Below are 23,013 nucleotides of genomic sequence, written 5' to 3'. Positions count from 1 at the left end.
TTCTGGTTATCAGAAGCAAGTAGTAAAAGTTCTGGATATGATTTGTTCGTCAGATGGACACTTTTTGAGCACGTACTCTGCACCAGGTTTTAAAAGTGGAAACACTAAATTTAATATTTGAATGTCAATAGCATGGCCTGGAGGAATACACTGATCCATGGAGGAGACAGGCGTTCAAATAAAGCTCTCTGAAACAGCCAAGTTGAATCTGAGTCTTCAAGGACAAGTAGGAATTAGCGTAAAGAAGGCAAGTAAGAAGGAAGGATCTGAAGACTGGAAGCCACGGCACCAGCATGCAGTGTGGTGTGGCAGGGGTCACGCGCGCACAGGGCGGCACCAGGCAAGGCCCAGGACGTGGGCAGGGGCCAGTCTGATTAGAAATGGCTCCCGAACTAAACAGGACAAGGAGCACGTGTGCTGATTTTAAGAAGAGGGGTGTTGGTGCTCAGATTTTATTTTAGAAAACTCCGTCTAGTAATAATGGCTTGAAGAGGAGGCCAGAGTAGGTGACCAAGAGGCCAAGATGCTGGGTAGAAGTGGTAAGTGATGATATGTCAGAGTGAGGACAGCAAGTGGAAGGAGACAGAGATTTTGAGAAATGCAGGAAACGGAACAGGGCTTGGGGACAGGACGTGAAGGGCGAAAGTGCCCCAGGCACCTGCGCTGATTGAAGGTGCTGCTCTTTACTAACAGAAAACACAAGAGGGAACACGCTGGGGTAGGGGAGGCGTTGTTCAGCGATGGCCTACAACAAATCAGCAACGGACCGGGCAACAGGCCGTGTCAAGGGCAAGGTCTGGGCTCAAGACCCTGACTCGGCAGTCACAGTCACTCAAGCCTTAAAAAAGACAGGGGCGGGGGAAAAGAATGGGGCCCCACAGAACATGATACGGTGGTGAGAGGAGCGGGTACAGCTGACGCAAAGATCAGAAAGCTGCAAAATAACGAAGAGTCGGCAGGGAGATGCGGGCAAATTACAGAAGAATGGAGTCACAGGAGCCCAGGAAATAAACAGTACTAAGCAGGGTATGGTGCACAGGGTCTACAGCAAGGTCAGGCGAGAAAACTGTGCCCTGGATTTGGCAACAGAAAGGTCAGGAGTGCCTTCTGCAAGGCCGGTTCTGACAGACAGAAGGTAGCTTTCAGTAGAAGCCATTCATGTGGACAACACGGAGAAAACAGGCTCCTCAGGCTGGTCCAGGTGATTAACCGGTGACACCAGCACTTAACCCAGGGCGGGCTCCTGATAGGTGTTTCCTGTTAAACTGCACCAGGTAGAGCGAGCGCCTCAACGCCGTGTAGCTGGGAGATGTTCTGAAGAAGGGGTGGCGGGGGGTAGGCGAGGGGCGCACGGCAGTGTGAAAATACGCACCAGACAGGAAACGAGCATGACAGCGACAGGCAGGCGCTCGCTCGCTTTAATCGTGATTCTAATCACCTGTTTTCTCATGAACACAGATGATCCCATGAACCCGAGAAGAACTGAGCTAAGTAGTACACACTTTTTAATGGTTAACATGATTCAAAGAATTATTAAAAAGTGATGAGGGGAGCTGGTTGAAATTCTCGCCACAAATGTAAAATATCTATGACCACTTTTATTCACAGTGAATTCAGATCTAAGCTTCCCGAAGAGCTGCGTCACTTCATCATGCTGTCTCATCAACAGGGATGACCAAGCACCTCACAGCCACCCTCTGAAGCACTGGCTTAGCACAGCGATTAACAGCACGTCCCCTGTATATTGTCTGCATCTGTTGAGATGATCATGTGACTTTTGCCCTTTCTCTTGTGGATGTGGTGTATGTGTCACATTGATTGATTTTGATTTGCGTATGTTGAACCATCCTTGTGTCCCTGGGATGAACCCAACTTGATCACGGTGTATGGTCCTTTTTTATGCGTTGTTGGGTTCTGTTTGCTACCATTTTGTTGAGGACTTTTGCATCTATGTTCATTGACAATATGGACTTACAGCTCTCCTTTTTGGTAGTGTCTTTGGCTTTGGTATCAGCATGATGCTGGCTTCATAGAATAGAGTCTGGGAGTATTCCCTCCTCTTCAATCTTTTGGAAGAGCTGGAGAAGGACTGGTATGAGCTCTTCTTTGTATGTTTGGTAGAACCTCCGGTGAAGCCGTCTGGTCCTGGACTTCTGTTTGTAGGGAGGTTTTTCATTGCTGATTCTATTTCACTTCTAGTGATTGGCTGTTCAAATGATCTATTTCTTCTGGATTCAGTTTTGGTGGGCTGTACGTTTCTAGAAACGTGTCCATTTCTTCTGCGTCGTCCGGCTTATTGCCATGTAGCTGCTCACAGTGGTCCCTCGTGGCCCTTCGTGTTTCTGTGCTGGGGGCTGTGAGCGCTCCGCTTTCGCTGCTTGTTCTGTTTACTTACATGCTCTCTCCTTTCTTCGGGGTGAGCCAGGCCAGAGGTTTGTCCATTTTGTTTATTCTTTCCCAAAACCAGCTCTTGGTTTGACTGATTTTTTTCTACTGTTTTTTTTTAATCTCTATTTATTTCCTCTCTGATCTTTATTCTTTCTTTCCTTCTGCTGACTTTGGGTTTTGTTTGTGCTTTTCCTAATTCTTTTAGGTGGCAGGTTAGGTTGTTTATTTGAGATTGTTCTTCTTTTCTGAGGAAGGCCTATATTGCTATGAACTTCCCTCTTAGGACTGCTTTTGCTGCAACCGTAGATTCCTCTCTATATTGACAACAAAAGGGCTAACATTTTTTTTTTTTTGCAAAGCATTCATTTTATTACAAAATGTAGACAATTAGAGACTGATGGATGTATTGCTATCCAGTAAAAGAGCGTATCAAAACTTTCTTGCTTTTATTAAACATTTGGACTGAGGGCTTCATAAAATGTCCCGAAATTCTGTTTGCTACACAATAACCATCTATTTCTAAGGAGGAGACATACCCTATAGTATAGCAACTGTTTTAATGCAGGATATAGAAACTTTTGGGTAAAATATGAAACATCATTGCAATAAAACTGACATTGTAGTTTATGAAACATAAGATTTCAGAAATGTCTCCTGGGAGAAATGGGAATTTTCCTTTTGCCAGATGAACTCTGAACAGTTAAAGTTCAGCTGCCATAAACTAGACAAAGCCAGAGACAAGCACTGTGTTACTAGGAAAGACCAGCATGTAATGTGGACATCCTCCACCTCAAACTGACAGCCACTCAATGGCAATGACTTACTATATACATATAAGGGAAAGAGAATGTGCGCTCCAGAGCGAAATGACATGACAAGGTAAAAATTCTTATAAACAAACATCTTACTGAAGTATATAATCACAAAGGCATAGAGATAATTTATATGACATTGAAGGATTCCTTTATATTACAATACCCTCCTCAAATATAAACACACTTATAAAACTGAGACTCTTAATCAGCCATTCCCTTGCTACTTCGCTCAGCTACTAGCAGCAGTGGGATGCAAAGGTTTAACTCGCGCTAATCTGGACAAGCCAAGGCGAAGACTCTGATTTGGGGACTTCACAGACACGCCTGTCAGTGGGCTGCGGCCACCACTGCTGCTTCCGGATACGGCTGGAAAAAACACATCACCTGATACTGACAATGACAGAAACCTCACAGCAAAGATCAGCTGATAAAACAGAAGAGGCGAAAAATAAATAAATACAGCATTATCCTGCTATGCAGGTTCCATCAAGTTATATATGAGATCAAAAGCAAGTGCTAAAGAGCAGAACATACGTAATACTGCATATTTTCAAACATCTCCAGAGGCCAAGGTAATGACACTAAAACTTTAAACGTGAAAGCTGAACAGGGAAGTTGGGAGCAAAGAACGTTGGTTGTAAAGGGATATAAAAATGCACACAATTATCTCTCTAAAGTAGTAGCATAAAACTGATGCATTTTTTAAAATTCTGCAACTTTTACAAGTAGTACTCCTTACAGAATCTATTTTTTCAAATATTAAATAACTCTAAATACGATAAATACCATTTTTATTTATTTAGGCTAGTCTCCTTTATGCTACCACTCTAACGTAGCAACTATTTCCGACAAGTATTACATTTCAGAATTCATCCTCGTAAGTGTTCGTAGTCGATCATGATTAGCCATAGTAAGTGCACCTGTGTGAACCTTCTCCACATAAATATTTACAAACACTTCCATGCTTCTAGCCATCTGATTTATCAGCCTTAACTGCACGTACATGCTATATATTGATCAAATTCCTACAACACGCTTTTTGGGTTGTTTCTAGTTTCTCACCACTTTTCTATAAATGGCTATAAAAAAACCTGACCACTTATTACTTTTTCTTCTTTTGAATTCTTTTCAAAAATAAATTCCCAAGAGTAGTTCCTAGGTCAAAAGATAGATTTATTTTTATGGCTCCTGTCCAGCTGTCCTATACAGGGATCATAACTGTAAAATAAATAACTAGACCTGCTACCCCACAGCCCAGAGTGCACTAGTTGATACAGCTTTATTATTTTCTAGCTTGAGAGGCATAAAATAACACTTTATTGTTTTAATTCACATCTCCTTGATTACCAGTGAGACTGCCTTTTTTTCACATCCATTTTAGTTGTATTTCTTGGGGGCAGTGGTATGTTTATACCACTGGAATCTTGCTGGTCCTCTCGTATTCATATAAGACAGGTGACTAGCTGGCAGCCTGAGGGTTAAATCCTGCTCTCAGATATACTGTTTGGTCCACACAAAGTCAACTTTTAAAAACTAAGAGATTTCACATTAAAATCTGGATTTCTGACTTCTCTTCAAAAAACACCAGCTGTGGAAATACCAGGACCATACTCCTGCCTGTGAACAAGTGGACTGCGAAGGGGGCCGAGCGCAGCGCCGGGGCCCCGGGCCCCGCTCGCCATCACCTGCCCGGCCCGTTCACACAGTGAATCTGTAAGCACTTCATGTTTTATGACATTGACTCTTTATCCCTAAGCCCGTTATGTCCTTGTTACCTTTTTGATTATGCTACCTTCAAACTTCTGTAGTCAACATATCAATTCTTTTAAATTTCTTTTGCTGAAAAATCACGAATTATTCTCAGAAGAAATACACTAAGGATTAGCCTTTAAATGGCACAGCATCACTATTTCAATAACTAGTCCTCCTTCTTTCCTTCTCCAAAAACATTTTAAATCCTCCTTAAAATCTTAGAATTTTTATATCCAATAAAACTTTAAAGATGACCCAGATGATGAAATGAAGACCCAGAGGAATTAAGCAAGCATGCAGTCTCAGGCCTAAATCTGTGTACTGATACCTAGCTACCATTAGGGGAGTGGCCACTGTGAACCAATCAAGGAGTGTTCCTGAAAAGAAGGAAATAAGCCCAAGGAGACTTGGAATGACTCAGAAAAGGAGAGGGGACAAATGAAGAAAGCCATCCCAGACGGAGGAAGCTGGAGAGGGGCTCTGGCAGAATGCACACACCGGGCTTAAGAAACTGAAAATGCATCAATTTCATGCAGAGAGCGCTCATGTGGGTGGATGAGGGAAAGCGGAGAAGGACTAGGCAGGAAGCCACCGACAGTCTGGGTCTGAAGGGAACAGGCCTGGATCAGGGTTTCAGGAATGTCAAGAAGGGTGAAGAACAGGGAGACTTGGCTGTGGAGCAAGAGAAAACAGAGAGGCCAAGTGTGGACGGGCTGGGGGTGGAGCCTGCGAAATGCTGGGATTCCCACACACGGACCCGCCGTCCGGCAGCCTGCGGAGGTCAGCGTGGCTTGAGCAAACAAACTTGTTGCCAAATATATATATGTATCAGGAATCTTAAATGCTGGTACTCTTTCACTGTAATCCACTACCTGGAATTTATCCTAAGAAAATAACCAGGGATGTGCCCACAGATTTCTAAAAGAACGATGTCTGTGCTTACTGCAACCTTCTTGATAACAATGAAAACATAAACAACTTGCATGCTCAAATATAATGGAATAATAAGTGATGAATAAATGTAGTAGCTAAAAACCTTGGTTGTGAAGACTATGGAATACAAGGAAGTACTCATATGTAACATTTACAAATAGAAGAAAAACCCACCAGTGGGAATTCTCCAGACCCCTGCCCTTGAGCAGCAGATGTGCCATACCTGGTGGGACCCACTTGGGCCTCCTGCTTTCAGCTGAAGGACTGCGTGTTTGTAACGGCTTCCTAGTGGCCTCTGAAGGAGAAACCTTTTTTGGTGAGGGCCGAGATTCTGACTTGACAGCAGCTGGGGCAGCGTCTACTGAGGTCGCTTTTTTGAAAAATACACATAAAGAAGGTGTCATAGAGGAAGAGGAAGTCTAGCATGTGTGTGTGTGAAAATGATAAAGTTACATAATCTTATAAAAAATGAAAAAGGCTGTAGCATAAATCTGAACAGCTCTCTTTAATCAACAAGCATATACTGAGAGCCTGAGAGCAGCCGTCTTGCACCAGCACTCACAGGCCGCGGGTTGCTTAGCATGTCATGTACGTCACCTTGAGCCCTTGAAGCAATTCGGACATATTAATTACTACCCCTCTGTCCAATAAGGAAACAGAGAGGCTAGTCTGACAGCTAGTAAGTGTCTGAGCCGGGACTGGAGGCCAGTCTGACTCCAGCCTCCACACCTGTAACCATTACACGGTAGTGTCTCACCATTGTCCCAGTGAGACAGGTTATTAGGCTCCAGGATGAGAGAGTATCCCGCTCTCGGGGGCTGTATGGCCCAGTCACTGGCTGGTCACTAACAGAGAGGGCCGAGAAGAGCTGCGTATAAGGCATCGTGAGAAGAGGGGACAGTCTGCAGAGGCGTGCACGGGGCGGGGAGCGTCCCCCCTGCACACGTCTGTGCGTCCAGCAGCAGCCTGCTGGCGGCGCTGGAAAAGCAGACGGCCTGGATGGCTCCACGGCAGTTCAGGGGAGAGGTGATGAGCCCCTGGTCTAAGGGGGAGGCTGAGGGGAAAGCTGCAGACTGGGCGGAGGGGGAGGTGGTGCTGGAGGGGAGGGAATCAGGGGCACCCACCTAATTACCCAGAGGATGAACACAGAATGGGAGTAGGTTTGGGGTTTTTGGGGTTTTGTTTTGTTTTCGATGGGGCGAGAAATGGAGGGAAGAGAGGTGGAAGAAAAAAAGCCCCCAGGCGGTGCTCGCTCCGAGGCGCCTGCGCGGTGCCCGCCGCCGATGTGCGCGCCCCGGCCCCGCCGGCCAGGCCTTCCCCCGGCAACGCGAGCACGCAGTCATGAGCGCTGGTGTGCGGCTCGCCTCGCAAAACTAAGGAGCTGACTTTAAATTCTGCTTAATTTTAATTAACTTCAATGTGATAGAGCTACTTGTGGCTGGTGGCTACCATGTTGGACACCACAGCTCTCTAAATTTTCTATTATAATATGTGCCGGATCAGAGACACTCAAAGGTTACTAATGGGACTAGAAATATAATCCTCTTTTCCAAATTCTCTTTTTTTTAAACGATTGAGTTGTACCCTTTTCTCCCCCTCAGTGGAGGTACTGGGGATTGAAGCCAGGACCTGGTGCACACGAAGCACACGCTCTACCGCTGAGCTCCACCCCACCCACCTCACTCCCCGAATCCTTAATCCCACTCCTTAGCAACTAAATTCTACTTCTAATATTATACAGTAAACTTTCTTGCAAAGCGACTTGCTCTGGGGTATACAGAAGACTTCGAGTGGTAAGTTCCAACTTGGAAATGGGAATCTCATTTTTAGTTTTCAGAGTGCCTTGGTGAGCAAACACAAGCAAACATCTAAAGAAAATATAAACTGTATTCATGTGAGGCTTCTTCCACATCGTTAATGTGGAAAATGTTTTTCATATCCCAGGTAGTGGCCCCTTGAAGATAACTGTCTCCTGATTCCTAGAACGTGTGCTTGTGCCGCCTGACACAGCCAAGGGACCTGGCCAGTGTGACACAACTAAGGATCCTAAGACAGATGATCCTGAATTATCCAACGCGCCCAACGTCCTCACGAGGGTCCCTGCCGGTGACAGTGAGGAGCGGAAGGAGAGTGACGCGGCAGCTCTAACGGGGGACCAGGCCACCAGCCACAGACAGCAGGCGGCCTCCAGAAGTGGGCAAAGGCAGCGCAGTAGACGGTCCCCTGGAGCCTCCACAGGGGACCACAGCTCTGCCAACAGCTTGGTTTTAGCCCGGTGAGAACCGCGTTGAACCTCTGACCCCAGAACTGTCAAATAATACATGTGTGTTGATTTAAGACACTAAATTTGTGATAAATTTTTCAGCAGTAATAGGAAACTAACACACAGGTTTATCTCTAAAATCCCTGCATTTAAAATCTAATTTCTGGAAGCCAGGTGAATTTGCCAATTAAAAAAAACACTAATTAAAACCTCATGCATGCAGAATACAGTGCCGGGAGGAACATGACTCCGTCAGTACTTAATTCTTACTTCTTAGTAAGTACTTAGCACCATGCTATTTAAGGTGAGAGCAACTCTCACCCATTGATAAATAGTCTAAGTAAGGGAAATTTAGGTTCGAATGGCGTACACATCAAACAGCTAAGACGTAAAACATCTGTCAGGAAGTAAAACAAGCCAGGTTAGAGGAAGTCATATTTTACAATAATCCATCATACACATGAACTCAAAAATATTCTAACTTCTTTTATACAAAAACCAAGTATCCCATCTTCAAGTCCTCACAAATTCCAAGTTTTACAGTAAAACTGGCTTCGAACTGAATTCATCCTGAAGACACAAAAAGGCCCTAACCACATGGCTCTGAATGGACAGACCTCGGTGCAAACTGGAGCCACTCACTTATTAACAATTTATCCACCCAGAGCCTCAGTTTTCTCACTGTGAGATGCAGGCGGGGGCTGTCAGCACTCGTCTGCCCTGCCTCCTTGACCCACCCTGCCCTCCTCCACGGATTTTAATGAGAGATGAACACTGGCAAAATGTTAATGAGAATAAAAGGCAAAGATGAGAAAAATGCATTAAGTAAACCAAACATAGTCCCTTTAGAAAGTGTGAAGTGTGCGGGAAAAAGCTTACCTGTAGCATCACATGCAGATTTCGCTTTCTTCTCTTTCTTTTCAACTGGAGATTTCACCTTCGCTTCTTTCCTTTTCATTCTTTTACCTTTACTCTTTCTCATTGTGAAGGCCTCATCATCTCCACTCTCACTAAAATCAGAATCATCCTCAGACTCTTCACCTGAAACACAAGACTACATACTTCACCTCTGTTCTAAAAAGTGAGGCTGGGGAAAAAAAACAGTCATTTAGTCCACGAGGAGATAAAGGATACTTCTCAGAACCTATGAACTTTGAAGTATCTACTATTACAGATTGACACCTCAAGTATGTATTGTCTGTGTCCTCTCGTGTGAGTTTTAGCTCCGTGAGGACAGGGGTTCTGTTCAGTTTGTCCACTGCCACGGCCCTAGCGTCTAGAACACAGTGTCCATGGTAAGTACCCAGGTATCTGTTGAATAAATGTGGAAAACAAATCTATTATTGTTTGTCACCAGCATGCTAAAATCTATCAAAATGTAGTGTCTGACAGCATAAACTTACGGGTTTATTCATTTTAATTTTAAATTGATGTATCATGATGTATGCCCCTCACTTGCCCTAATTTTTGAATGAGTCTGAAAACAACTATCACAATAAAATATAGGTTTCATATGATTTCTACCTCAAAATGTTTCATGAATTTCTACCACTTGTGGAAAAAACTCTACACTTCTTAGAACGGGTCTAAGACCCTCCATGATCCAGTGGCAAGGGGCCTCTTCAGCCTCACCTCATTCTCCCTCCCCTGCAGGCCTCACTGGACTCTGTGTTTCTGCCTTTTTCTTTTTTCCTCCCAGTCTTATTGAGATAGCACTGATGCACAGCACCGTGTAAGGTTAAGGTGCACAGTGTGATGATCTGACTTACATGCATCATGAAGTGATTAACGCAGTAAGTTTAGTGAACACCCATCACCGCATACAGGTACAAAATTAAAGAAACAGAAAATAAAATTTGTCCTTGCGATAAGAAATCTTAGGATTTACTCTCTTAACAACTTTCATAGATAACAAACCGCACTGTTCATTATATTTATCACATCGTACATGACGTCCCTAGAGCTTATTTATCTCACAACTGGCAGTCTGTACCTTTTGACCGCCTTCATCCAGTTCTCCCTCCCCCCACCTCTGGTCACCACAAACCTGATCTCTTTTTCTACAAGTTTGTTTGTCTTAAAGTATAACCGATCTACGATACTGTGTCAGTTCCTGTTACACAACACCATGACTCAACACTTCCACAAATTTCAGAATGGCCCCCACGATAAATCTAGTTGTGATGTCACTACACAAGGATGTTAGTTACTGACTGTATTCCCCACATTGCACATTTCATACTGTGACGCACAGTGTCTTGCACACATTAATGTCTCCAAGAGCTCATCGCTGCGTCTCCACAGGGCTATCTTGAGCGAGGACATAACTCACCAGTTGCAAAGTCTGGTTCGGAGTCATCGGCACCCCCGCCATCACTGCCCTCTGACAGAACGCTCCTCTGCTGGACCACTGCTCGAGATGCTGCCCTTCTTCTCCCTCGAACACCTCGAGCATCCTCCTCCTCGGTAATCTTATCCAGATCTTCAGATAAAAACATCAGTGAGACTTTTTGTGACAGGTGACGTCTAAAGAACTGCAGGGCAGACCTCTGTTCCGTCTGCTGTTTTTATTGGGCCGGCTTCACCCCTGCCATGCCTCTAGGAGCAGGCCACACAGCCAGCCCGGGCCAGGTGTGAGACATCAGTCTCCCAGCAGCACGGTCTGGGTTGAGCACAAGTCCAAGACCCAAACTGAGTCTTTTTTTTTTTTTTTAAACAAAATGTATTTATTACTTTTTAGTGTCATTTGTACACTCCAGTACAAATACAAGAATATAACCATATTTATAGGTATTGAAAGACTCAGTTTGGGTCTCAGACTTGCTCAACTGCTGTCAACTAGAAGCCCTGGGTGGTCATGACCCCTCTCAGGGAAGAAAGGAGGTCTGCAGTGAAACAGAAAAACTAAAACATAAAGAAATGAAGGAGAAGAGGAGCAGAGAGCCTTCACAAATGTAAAGGCCCTGGGGTTCTACTTACAGGTTCAGGAGTTCAAATAAAAATTAGAAAAATAGCATTATTGATGGAAAAAAAATAAATATTACTATTAACATCAAACACTTACCTAGATAATCACTAGCTACACTGCAATTAGAGAGATGAGGGGACTTATTCACCGTTTCTGCCTCGTCGTTGCCACGTCTGTCAGTGCCTAGATGGAAGCAAGAAGGTTCGGATGCACTTAATCAACCAGTGTCGACAAACAGGAGCACAAGTGCTAAAACCTAAAAGCCTGGCGCCACAGACAAGTGATCAAACTCAAACAGCGCAGTGATCTCACGTGGAGGGGCGAGCACAAGGTTAGCGGTCTTGGCCCTGAAATCACAGAGACTTAATCAGGCTGAAGCTCAAATACAAGCTCTACCACTTAAGTTGGCCACATGACCATGGAAAAATCGCCTATCCTCTGTAAAACCTGATTTCCTCACGTATAATGTGGAGATAAAAACAGTGTGAGGATGAAATGAGAGGACCGGGGGGGATTAAATGTTGATTGAATGTGGAAACTGCTTATTGAAGTGCCCAGCACACAGAAAACAGTAAATAAATATTAAGTATCATTTCTGTGTAGGCAGATCTGCGCTTTTACTAACATAAAGACTCTTCAACCATGATTATAAGTTTACAGTGATCTAGAGTACTTTAAGAGGACTTTAAGTCATAATAATTGGTACTATTAAATTCCAGGGCTACAGAGTACATTACCCTCTGAGAAGTGGTACTTCCAAGGAAACCCTGCTATATAGTCCACAATCTCTTATAGGAGAGAGATTTTTATCCTCAATTTCAGATATATGACAATTCTCTTTTTAAGTTTGATTCCCAATTACTAAAAAGTCCCCTTGTCAACACTACAGCATTTATTTTCAAACAGGAGGCAATACTAACTTAAACATCTGTACCCCTAAACAAGCTAACAGGCTAAAAACGTCCTCCAACATAAAAGAAGTCAGGCCAAAGCAATTTAATCGGAAAAGCATTCTAGTAGTTTGAATGTCTTTTCCAGTAACTATGCTTTCTGCCCCTCCAGAATGTCAATATTACCAACTGCTGCTTAGTTGCCAGAAAAATCAAAGGGGAAAAATCCACAGAGAAAGTTGAAGTCATGAATCTGAGCTTGCTAACCAAATTATTACCTTTAACCTTTGTAAACAACAAAACTTACCATCATTATATCATGTTTAGCTAAGTTGAATTTGGAGAGAAAGGAGGTGAATTGTTAGGATGTACAGGTCAATTTATTTGATCAAGAAATTAAATTTTTACTGCATACACAGATAAAATTTGGACACCCAAGGTCATAGTCCACGTCCTCCAGTTCGCTCTGAGTGCCAGGCAGAGGGGTATTTACGTGCAGATGTTATTTACCCAGCTGAATCAACAACTGGACCCAACTGTGCCCTCTGCAAAGTGCCCCTCTTGTCATCCAGAGTGTTAAACAAAGTTACTTTTATCTCGAGACTCCTCCACATCAGTGGTGCCTGTCGGAAGTTCCTTCACGGACAAAGCGAGGGCAACCTCTAAGTCCCTCTGGTACAGCTTGTCATCTAAAGCCATCCTGAAACAGACACACAAATAATGATGAGCTTGTCAACTACCAATCACAACTAAACAGCCAACTGTGAGAGTTCCCTCGAGTGCCATCAAAGGGCTGCTAATCTCAGAAAAATGGTCAGTGAGCTTGATCCTAACTGACTTTCAACATTAAGCCTCCTGAAATCTAACAGGGCCGCGCTCTACCCAGCGGAACAGATCTGAACCGGGAGCAGCTCGCGCTCTGCGCCTCCTGGGCCCTCACTGTGCGGCCCCTCCTCGCCACCAGCTCTGGCCAGGGGGAGGCACCCATTAGACTGAGAACAGACTGGGCTCCAGTGTCACTTCCACTTGGAGAGCTTCCTGGGCCTCACCCACACCCCCTCAGACAGCTGTTACAGCTCTTAAATTAAATTGAAATTATTCTTTTTTTAGTATCTCTTTCTCCCAACTGGACTCTGGCAAATATTTTAGCAAGTGCTTACTGTGCATGAGGCACTGCAGCAGACAGGATATGAAAAGTGCCCTCAAAAAGTCAGTAACTAATGAGGAGGTGGGAAAATAATTCATACTTAAAATTATCCCATATAAACAGACTATCATGTCTCCTACTCAAGGTGGTCAAAAGTGCTAGGGTGTGTCAGAGGAAGAGAAAGCAAAGACAGATAACAGGTTACATCAAGGAGGGAATACCAAGAGGCACCTTGAAGGATTTATTTTTTTAAAATAACAGTTTTACTGAGATATAAGTCACACTGCATAAAGCATACGAAGCATACAATTGAAAGCATACAATTCAGCAGGTTTTAGTATACCGACAGAGCTCTGAAACCATCACCACTGTCTAATTTCAGAACATTTTCATCACCCCGGAATGAAACCTCAGACCCGTTAGCAGTCACTCCCTGTTTTCCCCTTCCTGACACCTGGCAACCACTAATCATTCTGCTTCTGTGGCCTTGTCTGTTCTGGATATAAATAGTAATGGAAACACACAATACATGGCCTTTTTTGTCTGGCTTCTTTGGCTCACCAAGATGTATTCAAGGTTTGGCCATGTTGTAATATATATATCAGTACTTCATTCCTTTTTATTGCTGAGTAATATTCCACTACAGGGATATACCACATTTTACTTATCTGTTCATCAGCTGGGAGACATCAGGATTACTTCCACTTTTTGCCTATTAGGAACAATGCTCCTGTGAGTACTCACGTGCAGGTTTCTGTGTGGTACATTCCTTTTGGGGACATACCTAGGTTGGGTCCGTTTAACGTTTTGACAAATGGCTACTCTGTTTTCCAATGTGGCTGCACAGTTTTCCACACCCAGCAGCAAGGCATGAAGGTTTCAGGTCCTCCACTTTCTCCTCAGCGCTCACTTTGTCTGCCTGTTTGATTACAGCCACCCTAGTGGGTGTGACATCACCATCTCACCGAAGTCTGGACTTGTATCTCCCTGAAGGCTGAGGATGCGGAGCACCTGTTCATGTGCGTATGGGCCATTTCTATTCCTTCTTTAGAGAAATGTCTATTCAAGTCCTTTGCCCCTTTTTAAATTGGGTCATTAGTCTTTTTATGATTGAATCATAAGAGTTCTCTATATATTCTGGATACAAGTCCCTTAGAGGTTATATGATTTGCAAATATTTTCTCCCGTCTGCTGTTTTTTGTTTCTTTTTAAACTCTATTTTAAATGTAGTACAAGAGGCTCAAAAACAAAAACAAGGAAGAAAAAAGTAAAGAGAATGACGGGGGTGAGTTTCTCTATGTTAGTTAACTTTCCTCATGCTTGCAGCAGTCAAGCGTCACGAGTCCTCTGCTCCATCTGTCAGTGTCCCTCTTCTGTCCCCTCTTCCCCGTCCCACAAGTGTGGGCTTCTCAGGACCCCCTTCCCTCATTTCCCCTCTCTGCTGGTACTAACTCACGAAGCTCCAGGGTCAGTCTACAGGGCCTGCTCGCTGCTGGACAAATCTCAGTGAGGTAAAGAGAAAATATTTTTCATCTGTAGAAAAATACCTGGTTTTAAAGTTTATTTTTTTCTTCCAGTTTTACTGAGACGTAGCTGACATGCAGCACTGTGTAAGCCGAAGGTTCACAACCTTCAGTTCGACTCACATACATCACGAAATTTCAGTGAACATCCATCATATCACATAGATGTGTGGTCCTGGGTTTTATAAAACTGTCTTTACAAATGTAATTTTTGACAAAGTAGTCTTGTAAGACCTAAGGATTTCAGAGACAGGTGCTAGGTCTTGCAAAAGCAAGTTATACCTTCTAAGCTTGATAATTATGACTGCCTTAATAGTTAAATGGGCATTTCCCTACGTATTTGAGAACTTTACAAAGGTCAGGTCAGAAGGGGACTAATGCGCGCCCCTGCTCTCCTACGTGCACTAAGTAAAATAAGACCAAGAGTCCTGCTCAAGCTCTACCTGAAACCAAGAGTTTGAATCTGCCTCTCCTGCAAGTTAACACATCTACTGTCGTATAGTAACCGTATGTCTTACCTCTCACCTTTTTTGGGGGGTTTTCTCCTGCAGTGGGATGTCTTTTTTCTGGAGATTCTTCAGTTTAGGTTCTGGTTTTTCTAATTTTAACTCCTTTTGTGTCATTCTGGATTTCTTCTTTAACGGTGCAGTTGCAGGAACAAAATCATCTATTTGTGTGTGAATTAAAATTAAAAAAAATAAGAAATTGCTTTTCCTTAGGAAGAAATAAATAAAATTACTTTCTTGGTAGTTGAGATTCATTACGATGTGTGTTCAAGTTTTAAAAGTAAGCAAATTGTTTGCTCTCCACAATTTAAAAAATACCATTGGCATATTGTCTTTCTTTATCCTCACCCAGGCTGTCCAACTTTGTTTAACTGGCCTTTATTTTTTAAAATATTAATCTATCAAAAACCAATTCCCTGAAAACCTAGGCTAGTGTATATAAGTGTCAAAGAAAACAAAGGAGTAATTAAAAACCTCTAAAAACAGTAGAAAAATTACTAAAATTTCCTCTATAATTTTATCATATTAAAAAGTGGAAGAAAATGATTTTTATGAAAACTTCATAACCTAGCCAAACATCTTCTTTCAAAGGCCCATGCCCTATTTCTAGCACTTTAACCACACTAAGAAAAGTCAGAAGCATCAGAACTTGGAGGGAGAGAAGGCGGTTCCCACTCAGGACTTCAGCACGGCAGTGTTTCTCTTCCATTACCACACGGGCCTTCCTAGGAGCCCCCCATGGGAACTTCACTTTTTGGCAAAGGGATGTTCTTTTCCAGTCCGTTCTGTCCTCACAGGCTTTTCTGCCCCCAAGCCTCAGACCTGATGTACTTCTGCTGCTGACATGCGACAGCAAATTGCTGTGACAGCTTTCACACTCACACCTGACATGTGTCTGCCTTCAAGGTGCATACAGTCTTAATCACAGACTTTGGCGTTTGTTAGCACGTGTTGTCTCTTTTATGCTCCCCCACGTGGGAACACAGTAACCTGCGACTTTCCTCCACTTCCGCCCCAGTCTCCACAACACGACCAGCAGTTTACAAGTATTTAGTGACAGGCTGGTTACGGTAACAAGAAGCTAGACGTTACAGCCTATGCTGTTTTCCCCCACGTCTTAGGCGCACTTAAGGCTGTGCTCGAGGCGAAAAAACAGATTCCTTCACACTGAGGACCCTTACTAGATATCTAACTCATGGAGAACTCTGGTGGTCTAAGAAAGAAACACAAAACCTACTTTTAAGCATAGGGTAATCTAGCACAATGTTTCTCAAACTTTTTGACCAAAGTTCTCTAAATAGCAGAGACAAGTAAATGTACAACTCAACAGGGTACAGCTTAAGCCTAAACTTTCTTCAAGGTCTTGTTTTATTGTACAATTAATGGGGATTTCATATTATATTCTGTAACACACTTGGGTCTTAAAAAGACAGCATGTTATTCTTGGGGGAAGGGGCGAGGACATAATCGCACTCCAAAAAATGTGGACCTAGGGGAGTTGAGGCCTAAAAAGCCATTTCACCTGGTCTTGTTTGTTTATCATTTATGCCAATAATCCTTGTCAGTGTAATGATCAGTATAATTATCCCAAATGCTTAGAAAATTATTTTTCCAGACCTACTCATCTACAATTGGGTAATATGTTCACTATTTTAGCCATAAATATACACATGCATATACACATAAATAGTCTATAAATTGTGAGGAAATAAATTTCCAAATCTTTAAAGCAGAAATAGGACGCTCCACTTACCATCACTGTCAGAGCCCTCAAACTGTGAGTAATCGACTGGCTTCTTATGCCTGTGACCAAGACAGAAATTTTCATTTATGCGAATGTCCATTCCTCACCTCTATTCCTTAAGGCCATTATTAGTCTTGAGTAAATAAAAATCTGTTTAGATTCTCTTAAGAATATATAAATTAAAAACCTGATTTGCACTTTACAGCAAGGATTTAACATTAGCTGAAAAACGTATAATTACTCTTGATATACCTGATTAGGAAAAAAACTGCTTCAGGTAACACACAAAGTAAGAATAAATCAATATAATGTTTACAATTTATGTTTAATTGCTGTCGGGAATTTTTCAGTTCCTGTTTTATGTGTTCTCTTATTTTATAAGTGCATTCTGTCTTCTCAGATCATAAACTTCTTGACACAGAAAGCCATTTTATTTTCTCTCCCACAATATGAAATCATGTTCTTTATGTAGTGGACACTAAAAACATAGTTAGTGACTTAGCACTCGCCATCTGAAACGAATCTTCACTCTACTTTAGAGGGCGCTAGAAGAAAGTGATATTTAAAGTGAATAAAATAAAGTCATTCTCCCCTAGGTCCTAAATGAACTCTACTCCTGTTTTCATTTTTATCTTCTGCCAAATACCCAAATGTGAGTGACCCAGTTTGCCACTCATCCCTGTCTCAGCTCCTGCATTACCTCTTGGGAGAGTCCTGTCCGAACCACCCTATTTAAAGCAGGGCTTTTCGCCTCCTCACTCTCTCTCACTTGCCATGTTTACTTTCAGACCCCCAACCTGACCCCTTGGCTAGAATGGAACCTCCGGCATCTGGCCCGGCACAGAAGAAACACTCAGAACTCTACTACACCAACGGCGGACCCTAGGCCTCCACGGTTCTCGACGGCGGTTAGTGGAGGAATAGTCTCTAAGAGTACACTTAACGGGAAAACGCAGGGGATGCGGCGCCAGCTGACTTGGGTTTGCGTGTTACCCTGTCACTTACCGGCGGTGTGACTCGGGCCCACTGGCTCTCGTGCCTAGCAGTTTAAATAGATATAAAGGGAAGACCTGAACTTTCCACGTAAAGAAACTATGGTGATGAACAATGAAATAACATGCAGGAGGGAGCCCGGTGCGCTGCAAAGCGCTGTGACCAGGGTTTATTTGAAGGACGGCGGGTGGAAGAAACGGCAGTAACCGCCAAGGGCGCCCAGAGAAGGAGACAGCTAGGGTGCCGGGCCCCCTCTGAGCCGTGGGAGGCTCTCACTGGAGGCCGGAGCGCTTCCCTGGACCAACGGCCCGGCCCCACCGGCGCTAGCCTCGACGCCGGCCTTCCCCTCAGTCCCGCGCAGGTGACGAGCCTACAGCGTCCTCCTGCTCCTCCCCCACCACCCCCACCGGATGACAGGAACCGCTCACCTCGCAGGCCGCACCATGGTCCCCTCTGAGGCTGGAAACCTGCAGCTCCCAGGCTCTCGTCCGCGACAGCGGCGGTTTGAATTCCCGCCCAAAGCCAGGCCCGTAGCTCTCCGCCCGCGCCGCCAGCCCTCCAATCCTCACCCGCCATCCCGGCGGACGCGCATGCGCTCTGAGAGGAGAGGCGTGTTCACGCCCTCCCCGAGGCACCGCCCCTTCCGTTTCCGGTCTGCCAGAGCCGGGTTCGTGCTTCGCCGCTGCACTTTCGTCACGACAGTGACCTCTGCGCCGTCTCCGAAATGCACAATAACAGTAGAAATACACCTTCTTACACTTTTTAAATGATTCGACTCAGGTAGTATTGAAATAGGGTACATTTACACCGAGAAACTTTCTACAAGGTGCTAGGAAAGAGGAAAAGAACCGGGCGAATCTGCTGAAGCGGATCTTCCGGCTGTGAAAGCAGGGCGATGGTCAGCTGACGGTTGACAGCGCGCCGAGTGCAGTCGACTGGGAACTCCAGGAGCCGCGGAGGTGAGCCCGCAACCGGGACGGGGAGGCCCCTTCACCCTGAAACCCTCTAACTGGGGGTTCGGGGGACTGTTCCTCTCGCTCGGCCGGGGCTTCTCGGCCCAGCTCTCCCTTCCCCTGACGCATTTAAGCCTCAGAGCCTCCACGCTTTTGGTCCAGCTGTTCTCCCCCATCCCACTATTTTAGGGGAGCCTTCCCTTGATTTCAGCCTTGCTAATAATAACAAGTGGGGAGAGGGAACTAAAGTATCCATTTGTTGAGACACAATAAATCTAAATGTTGAACCAGTTGAAACCAGAGCTAATGGTTTTTGTTTACCGAAAATATTGACTAAACAAGAATAGACCATACGCCCGTGCTTCCGTAGTTTTCAGTTCCATGCAAAATGTTTCTTTACTGCCTTTGCCTGCGTCATGTGTACTCAACGGCCTAGGATTATTTATTTTTACTTGTATGTTCTTGTAGAGCTTCTTATTATTTATTATTTTTTTTTACCAACTTCCGTTAATGGGTCATCTTTATGTTTGTCAGATGCTTCGTATTTATTATTTGATTAATCCATATGACAGCCCTACAAATTAAAAGGCTTCCTGGGGCCTGTCTAAATTGAAACATGACGGATGAGTAGTTGTTGGCCGAGGAAAGAAGAGCAGTGGGAGTGCTCTAGGCAAAGGAAAAGCCTTTCGAAAAGTTGGGAGTGGAAAGGGAGATTTGGTATTGAAGGAAGTTCGGTGTGGCTGGAAAATAAAATTTGTGAATTTGTGTGTTGGGGAGAAGAGGGTGCAGGTGCTGAAAGAAAAGTTTGGAGGTATAAGCAGGGACATGGAAAACTACATTAAGGAGTTTATATTGTATCCTGAGAGCAGTAGAATGTCTTAGAAAGGTTTTAAGCAGATAAGCAACACGATCAGATACGCACTTCAAAAAGGTGACTGTGACTTCAGTGTAGAGACTAATGTGAGAACTGAGTTGATGGGACAGTGCCTATCAACAGGGAGTCCAGTTAGGAGACTAATAAGTACATCTTTAACTGATGTTGACTTTTATTCTTTTTGACTAGATTTTCTTCTTTCCAGATAGTTGTCCAGTTTGCCTTGTGGGCAGTCCTGTACTTTACATTTTCCATGTATCTTTTTCCCACCTGGAAATCTTTCCAACACCATTTCCTTTCCCTCCACCTCCAATCGGATCTCACACCCACAACCTCTAAGATCTTCAATAATTCACTGTTCCCCGACCTGTTTCTTTGACTTTGTATTCACCAAGTATTTCATAAACTGTATCTGCCCGCCACACATCTCTTCCTAAGAATCCTCTCTGCTTTCTCTCCATGTTCCTTATCTGTTCTTAAGAACTCTGCCTAGGAATGCTAAGTGCTTTATGGGCATAATTGTTTTCTTAAATGAAGTTTAAAAGAAACTTTTTATTTAAAAAAAAAAAGAACAGTCCGGCTCTCTTTTTTCTTTCAGAAAAAAGAAAAGATGAAAATGCAAGGATACACATGGGAAAGACTAGAATAATTGGCTCAGAGTCTCACAGATAAAAATCTCTGAGTGGTGAAACATTCTCTTTTAAGTGGTACAGCAATAATGAAACATCATGGTTTTTAAAATGGACTTATTACCTGCTGGGTGTTTTTGTTAGTTCTATAGAAATCCTGCCAAAGAAGATGAAGAAAAACAGAGAAAGATTCTGCAACAGAGAGAGGGAATTTGTATATGAATTCAAAGTGGGAAGTCAGTGCTTAGAACTGAGGGTGCCTCTCAAATTCCCTGTCCAGGAGAATGCCAGTCATTTACATGGACGTCTGATGCTGCTGCACAATTTACCGTGTTTCATAGAAAAAGGTGAGGACTGACTTTTTAAAATACCACTTTATTATTTTTCTATAGTCTCTGTCATTAGAAGTTTTGTATTATAAAGCATAACCCTGAGAAGCATTGGAAACTACCACAAAATGTGAAACTTTTCAAGAATTAAAAGGCTCTCCAGGCCTTTGTTTTATTTTGTATTTTTTTTCTATATCCCTTGTAGTTGTTTGTTAGGCATTTTATTATAAAAATTAAAATTAAGTTTGATGAAAAATTGGTTACAGAGTCTAGATTAGACTTCTTACTCTCTAACTTTAGTTGAGTGAATTCATAATTCATTTCAGTTATCACTAATTATGATATTATATAATTTTATGCTAAGTGTATTGCCCTTTTAATGATCTGGCCCTCAATTCCTGAGATGTCATGAAAGAAGGAATACTAATCTTTCAATAATCTTTGCTTACCTAAATTATACCATAAAGTCATCTGTATTAAACCATTTTAAAAGGTCTGTGTTCTGTCTACAGATGAGGAAAGTATTTTTCATTGAGAATATGTTGGATCATAGAAGGTTAACTTACAAGGAAACCTGAAAACTTTCTAGCACAATCTCACTCTACAAAGAAGGAAACTGGTACATAAAATGGTTGAATCATTTGCCTACAGCAGTGGTTCTCCAAAATTGTACCCTGATCAGCAAGTACAGTATCACTTGGGAACTTGTTAGAAATGTGAATTCTTGGGTTCCATCCAATTTCTGCTGAATCAGAACCTCTGGGGTGGTGTACAACAGTCTATGTCAGTAGCCCGCAGAGAAGCCTAATGCTTCCTAAAGACTGAGAACCTCTGGTCTGATGTTAAAAACGTAGTGACAGAGCCAAGATCAGAACACAGGCAGGTATCCTGGTTTCTATCCCGGGGCTCTTTCATCAGTCTTTAAATAGTGTCTCTAAATTTGGAATTATAGATCATCTGAAATAAATCAGTTTTAATATGCTAATCACTCAATTTCTCTTTGAAATTCAAATAATGTAACAGTATATACCCTTTAAAGTTATGTAGAAAACTCATTGAAGCACAGAAACTTTCAGACCCTCTAAATCTGTCCTTTTCCCAACTCAGTTTCAAACGAAGAGTCGATCTTAAGAAATTATCATTTTTTAGGTAAGCAACAAGGATTTACTGTATAGCACAGGGAATTACATTCAATGTCTCATTATAACCTATAGTGGAAAATAATCTGAAAAAAAAAAAAAGTAACAGAATCACTTTGCTTTATATGTGAAATTAACCCAGTATTGTAAATCAACTATACTTCAATTGAAAAAAAAGAATATTGTAGGTTTTTAAAAATAAATGAATAAAAACTTTTAAAAAGAAATTAACATTTTTAAAATTAATATCAAGGTTATACATAGGAGTTAAGAGTTTTGACCATTCAGTTACCTGTAATTGTACAGAAAAATAATTGTGAGATTAGTTAAATGATGCTCTAAGCTGGTTTTATTTTAGTTAGATATTCTGTTAAGGGTATAGGCTTGATAAGTTTCACATTGGAATGCTTAGCCAGGTGAAATGTTTCTAACCATGTACCATGACGATGGTATTTGTTGTCTGTCTCACAGACTTAAAAGAAGCTCTGAGCCAGTTTATAGAAGAAGAATCGCTCAGAGATCACGACAGAAATGCTGAAGCCTGCCTGGAGGCTGTGACGTCCAGTGAAGTGGACTTGCATCAGCTGGCAGGGTCATGGGCCAAAGCCTACGCTGAGGTGAGGAAATAGATCAGGTTGTAGATTTAAAGGGTATTCTGGACTTTGATGAGGGTGTTCTTTTCCCTCAGTTGTACTGAGATGTAGTTGACACGCAGCACTCTGTAAGTTTAAGGTGCTGTCTACTGCTTGCCCGCGGACACAGCAAAAGGAGCTAGGGGAGGTGTTTGTTGGGGGCAAGAGAGAGAATGCCAGTCGAAGGAGCTGAGGGTTTGGGTGTCAGCTCCCACCGAGCCCCACTTTCTCCCCTGAGCAGCTGACATCCCACATCCAGCATTTAGTCATGTCGCAGATGGCAGTTTCTGATACTTGCATTGGTAAGAAAAGGGAAGAATTTAGATTGTTCTTTTTCTCAGATATCTGTCTACAGAGATCCATAATAGAAAAAAATATTGGAATTTTCATGTTATTTCCACTTTTGTCATGAAATTGTATGACCTTTGACAAGGGACTTCTCAGCATGTCAGTTTCCTCCCCGTAAGGCACTGTGCAAGTCTGATGTGTTTGCAGGCATCTGTCCTCCCACTGTATTTTTGTGTGTGCCCAGGGT

At 43.0% G+C, this 23,013-nt stretch overlaps 3 protein-coding genes across 8 annotated transcripts in view; 1 reads left to right on the top strand and 2 right to left on the bottom strand.

The window, feature by feature from the left end:
* The window catches only part of DYRK4 (dual specificity tyrosine phosphorylation regulated kinase 4), a 45,538-nt gene extending 36,414 nt beyond the window's left edge, over positions 1-9,124 (bottom strand). The window contains exon 1 of the mRNA XM_031444290.2: positions 9,031-9,124. Coding sequence (XP_031300150.2) covers positions 9,031-9,039 — 9 coding nt within the window. The 5' untranslated portion in view covers positions 9,040-9,124. The remainder of the gene's footprint in view (positions 1-9,030) is intronic.
* Positions 1-18,506, bottom strand: part of RAD51AP1 (RAD51 associated protein 1) — a 35,424-nt gene extending 16,918 nt beyond the window's left edge. Inside the window, exons 1-9 of one of the 4 annotated variants that reach the window (XM_064478953.1) lie at positions 18,351-18,506; positions 16,939-16,988; positions 15,205-15,346; positions 12,600-12,709; positions 11,216-11,302; positions 10,484-10,633; positions 9,031-9,192; positions 6,112-6,258; positions 1,390-3,587 (exon numbers count right to left, since the gene is read on the bottom strand). In XM_064478953.1, the coding sequence (XP_064335023.1) occupies positions 3,433-3,587; positions 6,112-6,258; positions 9,031-9,192; positions 10,484-10,633; positions 11,216-11,302; positions 12,600-12,709; positions 15,205-15,346; positions 16,939-16,988; positions 18,351-18,367 (1,020 nt within the window). In that variant the 5' untranslated portion in view covers positions 18,368-18,506 and the 3' untranslated portion in view covers positions 1,390-3,432. Of the gene's footprint in view, positions 1-1,389; positions 3,588-6,111; positions 6,259-9,030; positions 9,193-10,483; positions 10,634-11,215; positions 11,303-12,599; positions 12,710-15,204; positions 15,347-16,938; positions 16,989-18,350 lie in introns of those variants that run through there. The other 3 variants (XM_010982796.3, XM_064478954.1, XM_064478955.1) reach the window with 3 other exon arrangements.
* Positions 18,507-18,740: 234 nt separating this feature from the next.
* The window catches only part of FERRY3 (FERRY endosomal RAB5 effector complex subunit 3), a 29,849-nt gene continuing 25,576 nt past the window's right edge, over positions 18,741-23,013 (top strand). For 2 of the 3 annotated variants that reach the window (XM_010982797.2, XM_064478947.1), the window contains exons 1-3: positions 18,741-18,881; positions 20,523-20,725; positions 22,318-22,463. In XM_010982797.2, coding sequence (XP_010981099.1) covers positions 20,548-20,725; positions 22,318-22,463 — 324 coding nt within the window. In that variant the 5' untranslated portion in view covers positions 18,741-18,881; positions 20,523-20,547. The remainder of the gene's footprint in view (positions 18,882-20,522; positions 20,726-22,317; positions 22,464-23,013) is intronic. The other variant, XM_010982798.3, reaches the window with a different exon arrangement.

This window comes from Camelus dromedarius, chromosome 25 (genome assembly GCF_036321535.1).
Source record: "Camelus dromedarius isolate mCamDro1 chromosome 25, mCamDro1.pat, whole genome shotgun sequence".
NCBI lineage: Eukaryota > Metazoa > Chordata > Mammalia > Artiodactyla > Camelidae > Camelus > Camelus dromedarius.
Note: the sequence above shows the minus strand (reverse complement) of the source record. Positions and strands in the feature narration are given on the sequence as shown.